Below are 6579 nucleotides of genomic sequence, written 5' to 3'. Positions count from 1 at the left end.
AAACATGACACATTGGAACTGAAGTAAACAATCAAACAAATAAATAATGAAATGTCTGACATATTAAGCTAAGATTAGTTGTTTGTAGTGAAAAAATGTTTTTTCATAGTGTGGTACAAAAAGTAAGTATAAAAAATATACTAAATCACTTCAAAAGTATTTAAACCATTTGAAACCTTAACAGTGAGGGCAAAATGATCTGTTTTAAACCAGGCAAATATATGATGGGGTTATTTTAGTTCTGCCCTGCATTTAGCTCCATCAGTCTTCCAGTCAACTCTACCTTTTTGTTCCAATGTGACAGAGGTCGCTAAGGCCATTAAAAGCCCCTTGGCCACAGGGCGGCAGGTTTGGATGAGATCTGGACTAAGCTGCTAAGCACTCTGGACATAGTGGCCTGTCATGGATGATAAGCCTCTTCAATATCACTACACTTGGACAACAGGGGTACGTTTTTGAAGACTTGGTGAATTTTTAAAGGAGAGGGAGCAAGTATGCTGACATGTTGAGGACCACAGCCTCTACATGGATCACAGGCCAAAAACACTAATCCAGCACCACCGCCATGCCCATAGGTCTGAGGTTTCTTTTTTGCAAAGCTATATTATGTTTATTCAACACATGTTCTGTATTCTTTTATCCAAATAAATACATTTTTGTTGTATCTGTCCAAACCACATTGCTCCTGAGATCCTGGACTTTTGCTTTGCTTTTCTTGCCAAACTTTGCTCTGGTCTTCTTTTTATAAGACCTATTTAGACCTTCACTTTTGTATCAAAGGAATATTTTATTGCCATCTCCTTACACTCATACAGAGTGTGACCTCGGCATAGCTTTTCTATACAGTATGTTCTGCAATTAAATACTTTTTGTTTATAGTGACATTCTCATTTCTAAATATTATGAGACCTTTTTTAATCCCATACCAGATTTTAATCCCTTACCAGATAAAAAAAAAAAAAACCTTCAGTCCTGTTTCTGAAGACTTAATGCAATTCTTGACTGCTATGGTACCATTGTGTTCCTTCTAAACAAACTATAAATAAAGCATCCTTTCTAAATGTGATAATGTAATAAACGCAAACTTGCATATCATGATCTACCACATAAAACCCAAATATGATCAATTTAAGTGTGTGCCTTTAACCTTAAATACAAAAATTGAATTAAAGTAATATATATTTTACAAGGTAATGTGCAACCTCCTACATCCCCACTATTCTTCATAAGAAGCCTGGATCATATGTAACTTGGCGGACAGCGAATCCCATTATTTTTTATAACAGAAAAAAAAAAAATCCTCCTTCTTGCTAAAAAAGAAAACGGTGCGTTTTGATGAACCTTGTGAGCCATGCGGAACTAAACTTTGGCCGGAATTGTTTCCGCCCGAACAATAATCTCAGATGGAATTTTTTTTGTATTTACTCCTCAACGTGGGTTTGTTTGCTAGTCTGTTAAAGTCTGAATGGTGAGATGCAAAGTAATGCTTAATTAATAAATAATCGTGTGAATAAAAATGGGTAAAAAGCGCCAAAGCGACGCCTCGGCAGACTCCGAGGCTCCGCTAAAAAAGGAGAAAGCTCCGGAGTTTAACGGGACAGTGTTTAAAACCATGCTCAAAAATCCAACCACAGCCATGAAGGGTAAGATTGTACATTTACTCTGACTTTATGTGATTCCACTTAATAAAAGTTACTTAAGTTTGCTCCTTTAACTGACTGCAGGGCTGGAAACATTTATATCAACTGCGAAAAAACTACCGTCCTCCGATCTGTATGATGTGGTGGAGGGTTATATAAAGATATCGATGGAGTGTGCCGAAATATTTAAGTTGCTAGAAGCAGAAAAGACTTCAGAGTCGGAAGTAAGTTGAAGTGCACTTGGAAAGGATGGAAGGATTAAATCACTTTCGTATTTTAGTGTTTCCCTGCTGATGGAGTCTTTCATCTGTCCAGAGGATGCTGATTTTTGGGAGCCTGGAGGTGATCTTGTTGAGGACAGCCAGTGATCTGTCACACTTCAACATGGTGGGAAACGTCATCGTGAAAAAGATGGTTTCCAACTACATTAAACTTCTGCAAGGCTCCTTTTATTCAGCGAATCACGGGTCAGTATAATGACAAAGCTGGGTATTGTGTAAAATGTTAATACCTTCATACATTATAACCCCAAATTCTACTTGTTTAATTGCAGTTTTATAAAGCAGAAGGACAGAAAAAAATTGAAGTGTGGCAGTTCAATTAATTTCAGTTTAATTCTATAGCGCCAATTCACAACACCATTTCCTGGCACTTTACAGTTCACCAGATCATACAGTTAAATTGATTCAAAGTTTTCTATCTAAGGAAAACCAGTTGATGGCATGCAATCCCTCACACTAAGCATGCTTGTAGCGACAGTGGAGAGGAAAAGCTCCCTTTTAACAGGAGGAAACCTCCAGCAGAACCAGGCTCAGTGTGAGCCAGTGAGTCAGTCTGTGGGAGTGGGGCTTGAACTCAGAACCTCAGGATTCCAAGCTCAATGCTCTAACCACTAGGCCGCCACTCCACCAATCCCTCATAATGCTGTGAAATGATGTACTGCAACTTGAGGATTATTGTTAGGATTATGACAGATGATGCTTTTCTACAGGAAAGTGGTTTGTTCAAAGTAATCGTAACAGAAAACCTGAAACAGACAGCAAATGATGGAAGGATGGAGAGTAGACTCACCTTCCAACATCCCCCGATCCTAAACATAGATATAGAGCTATGAGGAAATGGTTTACAAAGTATGTTTGTGTTTAACTAGCTGACTCAAAGTCTAGACATAGAGAATCAATTTATATTCATTTATATTTACATTTATATTTACACACGGGTTCTATTCAATCTAAATTCAGCTTTATTTCTAACAAAATGTTCAACCTTTAGATATGCAAAGTCAGTACAACCATACCACACAATAATTGGCAGTATAACAGCTGTAGTGTTGAGGGAAGGAAGCTGAATGGAAATGTTTGGCACCCATTTTTATTGATAAAGAATTTAAACCTTGTGCAATATTTTGTTCTTCTAGGAACTGTTAAAAGAAAAGAAAAAAAAGCTTAAGAAGTATAAAATCCACCTCTGCATTAATAACTTTCTTTTACTGTTGTGAACAGATTTGTCCGCCAGTGCCTCAATCTCCTGTCCGCTATGGTGTCTCAGGGTGCTGAAGCTGCCAGAGAGGTACTCAGTCATATTCAGATCAAAACACTCCCTGGACTGGCAAAGAAAAAGGATAAAAGGGTATGGTGCAGGTTTTGTCCTACTTTTTTCTGTCAAAGTTGTTCGGGTTAAATTGAGTCGAGTTAAATCTTCTGAATCCCTTTTACAGGGTAAACCTGATGTCAGACTGGCTTTTATCCAGTTTGTGCTGTCATTTCTAGTGTCTGGAGACACTGCAGTCATTGGACAGGTTTTAGAACTTAAAGGTAAGATTAAAACTTATGGGTTTTTTTTGTATTTTTAAACCTGTGTTTTTCCTGTGTGTGGATGACGTGTTGATCTGAATGCTGTAGAACTCCTGCCGCACATCTTGAACACGGGTCTGAAGGAGGACAGGATGTCCACAGTCAATTTGATTTTGTCAACATTAAAGACAAGAGTTAGTACATGAGATTGCACATTTAAAATAAAAAAAACTTTATGATTTTGGGATTGAAATATTTGATATTTGTCACTGTGCAGGTTGTTTTAAACAAAGCCATCACTAAAACACAGAAGGTTCGCTTTTTCACCCCTGCTGTATTGGCCAACATTGCATCTCTGTACAAATGGAATGGGATTGTTGATGCGACCGCTAACGATGACACCGTAAGTTGTATTGTGATAACATAGATACCATTTTGGTCCAAATTATGGCTTGACTTCTCATGTGTAATCTTGTCTTGTTAGACGGAGCAGGACAGTGATGCTGCGGGGCTTTCAGTTGTCAGGGAACTTGTCCACAGCTTCCTTGTTGACCTGTGTTGCTCTCGTAAGCACGGCATCAGCTTCCATGATCCTAGCTATGGCACAGGCGGCAGGTCAGTGGATGACTTCTGGGGTGCATATTTCACCACTGGAAATAAAGCTCACTGTTAAACATAAGATTTCATGTTTTGCAGGCCTGGAAACCTTGTCTTGCTTCAGTTCTTGGTTGGGCTGAAACAGGCGACTGATGACGAGTTAGTGGCGGAGCTGGTGGTGAACATACTGAAAGGAAGCCCTGACATCTTGTCCAGATTTTTCAAGGAGACTCAATATTCATACACCCCACGCATCAAAGGTGCTTGGCAGGACAATGTCAAGCTCCTAAAAAGGGTACATTTTGTGGCTTTATTTCGTTTTATGTATTTGCAAACATTTATGTGAGTGAAAATCCCTAATTTTGAGTCAGATTACCCCTTCAACAATTTTAGCTACATTTTATAATAACGGATTACCATTTTCTTCTTACATCCTTCCATTTCAAGTTATTTTCTACCCTATTTTTATTACTTGTAGTTATTTATTGATAAGGTCCTTGGTGCCGTTCCTGAACCTGGACAATTTTAACTCCAATCACATACATGCAAAAGTGGAATAGCACATTCCCAAAAACTACCAAATGGATGATAATATTTATTTCTCTGTTTCTCTTTTCAATCAGATCTATGAGGCCCAGCCTGAGATTTCCACCATCTTTCAGACCGGTGAGATGATCCCTTTGCCTCGTTTGCTGTCCATGGTGCTGGTCATCTCTCTTCCCCCCGTGTGCAACAAGGCTTTCTTTACACAAGGCCTCAATGTAAGTCACTTAACCTCTTGATGTAGATAATGCACTTTGGGGGTGGAAAGGATAATATCCAACGATATATTGATTTAATCAACAGCTTGGAAACCCAACGGTGCAGCTCACAACTGTGTCCACCATGATTTTCCTACTGAAAAAAGCCAATAAGAATCTGGAGTATCTTTTGGACAAATCCGTGTGGCAGAAATCAGATCTGTACTCTGCTGAGATGATGGAAGAGCTTGTGCGGCAATACACAGAGACACTTGGCAAGGTAGGCTCAGTAAAAGGATCTTTGATAAAGATTGGTGATGCAGGTTCACAGCTTATCTGTTTTATTTATCCTCCATTCCAGATTTTGCCTGATATGACACACATCATTTCAACATGGCAGTCTCTAAACAAAAAGGAAAATGCTGATGGTGATAAGAGTAAAAGTGGAGAGGATAACGTACTGACTGATGACCAAAATGAATTGCCTGGTAGGAACCCTTAGTTTGTGTCTTGTTCTGTTTTTAATATTTGCTACTGATGTCAGCTGACTGGTCTGTGTGCTTTCTGGTTAAACAGGACCAGAGAAGGCAGAGGTCACTGTGCTGAAGGCTTTAATTCTTCAAGCCATATGCCTTTACCAGCGGGTGGTGCCACATCTTGTTACACAGTTCAAATTTGACTTCAGCAAACTCCTAAAAGGTAATATGTAGGGCTGAAACAATTAATCAGATTAATCGTGATCATTGAAATAATCATCAACTAATTTAGTAATCGATTAATCTTTAACTGGAGTGTAGTCTCTAAAATGTGACTTTAGCAGACAGAGAAACCCACCTTGAGCAGCAATTTTACCAAAAGTCTTCTTTAAGAAACCTTTGCCTATCAGTTTATTTATCAATTGATCGAAAATAATCAACAGATTAATCGATTCGCGAAATAATCGTTAGTTGCAGCCCTAGTAATATGTTTGCTGCTGATGCTCATTATTTCTTTGGAATTTTCTCATTAAAATAAAGTATTTGTTTTTTTGTTTTTTCGATAAAAAAAAAAAACAAACCTTTTCAGGAATTGTATCGGAGAAAGGAATGAGAGAAGAAATCCCTCCAGTCTTGCAGTACCAGATACTGCAACTGGCTTTAGATCTTCCTGCAAACAAGTTTTCCTGGTTTCGCTTACAGGTAAAGAAGGTTTGTTAGTTCTGTTGGACCTTCACTAAGTGTAATTCGTTCTAATTTTACTGTGTTCATTTTACCCACAGGATGTTGTCAATTCAGACTCTTCATCTGGAGAGAAGTCTGTGCTCTACCTGCTTCTGAAAATGTTTGTGAGCAGCAGCAGCAACTACCTGAGTTCCACCACAAGGAGGCTGGTTATAAAAGTAAGAAGGTTTTCCCTATAGATGCATGAAGGAAAGATACACATGGTTCTCTGTAGTCATTGAGTCCTCCTGATAAAGTTGGGTAAAGGAGCTTAAATTATAATGTATTGACATGTTTTTACAGAACACCGTTTCTTAACTCTGATGGTAAAACTCAGTACAATCTTCTTTTAATGACAAATGTCTCATGTCATATCATTTTAGTGGGGATTTATCTATCTTTTAGGCTGTTAACCAGAAATGTAAAATAAAAACCTACAAATTTGTATTAAAATATCCTGATAATTGAAAGAGATTTGCCCTCTATTAAGAATCTCAGAGCTTGTATATAGAAACAGACCCACAGTAACACGTACTTAAAAGAGCCAACATGAGATGCTGTACTACATAATCATTTTTCTTTTTTCCCCATTAAATTGACCTGTTTGTTG

General features: G+C 38.2%; 1 protein-coding gene across 1 annotated transcript in view; it reads left to right on the top strand.

Annotated features, from left to right (window-relative positions):
* The first annotated feature begins 1401 nt into the window (after window positions 1-1401).
* The window catches only part of urb1 (URB1 ribosome biogenesis 1 homolog (S. cerevisiae)), a 32414-nt gene continuing 27236 nt past the window's right edge, over window positions 1402-6579 (top strand). The window contains exons 1-15 of the mRNA XM_015391714.1: window positions 1402-1643; window positions 1725-1864; window positions 1956-2107; window positions 3143-3269; window positions 3358-3454; window positions 3542-3627; window positions 3711-3836; window positions 3918-4048; window positions 4130-4325; window positions 4654-4791; window positions 4877-5050; window positions 5132-5258; window positions 5347-5469; window positions 5836-5948; window positions 6029-6148. Coding sequence (XP_015247200.1) covers window positions 1517-1643; window positions 1725-1864; window positions 1956-2107; window positions 3143-3269; window positions 3358-3454; window positions 3542-3627; window positions 3711-3836; window positions 3918-4048; window positions 4130-4325; window positions 4654-4791; window positions 4877-5050; window positions 5132-5258; window positions 5347-5469; window positions 5836-5948; window positions 6029-6148 — 1977 coding nt within the window. The 5' untranslated portion in view covers window positions 1402-1516. The remainder of the gene's footprint in view (window positions 1644-1724; window positions 1865-1955; window positions 2108-3142; window positions 3270-3357; window positions 3455-3541; window positions 3628-3710; window positions 3837-3917; window positions 4049-4129; window positions 4326-4653; window positions 4792-4876; window positions 5051-5131; window positions 5259-5346; window positions 5470-5835; window positions 5949-6028; window positions 6149-6579) is intronic.

The sequence above is a fragment of the Cyprinodon variegatus genome, unplaced genomic scaffold (assembly GCF_000732505.1).
Source record: "Cyprinodon variegatus isolate N-32 unplaced genomic scaffold, C_variegatus-1.0 Scaffold557, whole genome shotgun sequence".
Taxonomy (NCBI): Eukaryota; Metazoa; Chordata; class Actinopteri; order Cyprinodontiformes; family Cyprinodontidae; genus Cyprinodon; species Cyprinodon variegatus.
This window is presented reverse-complemented; position numbering and strand designations above follow the sequence as displayed.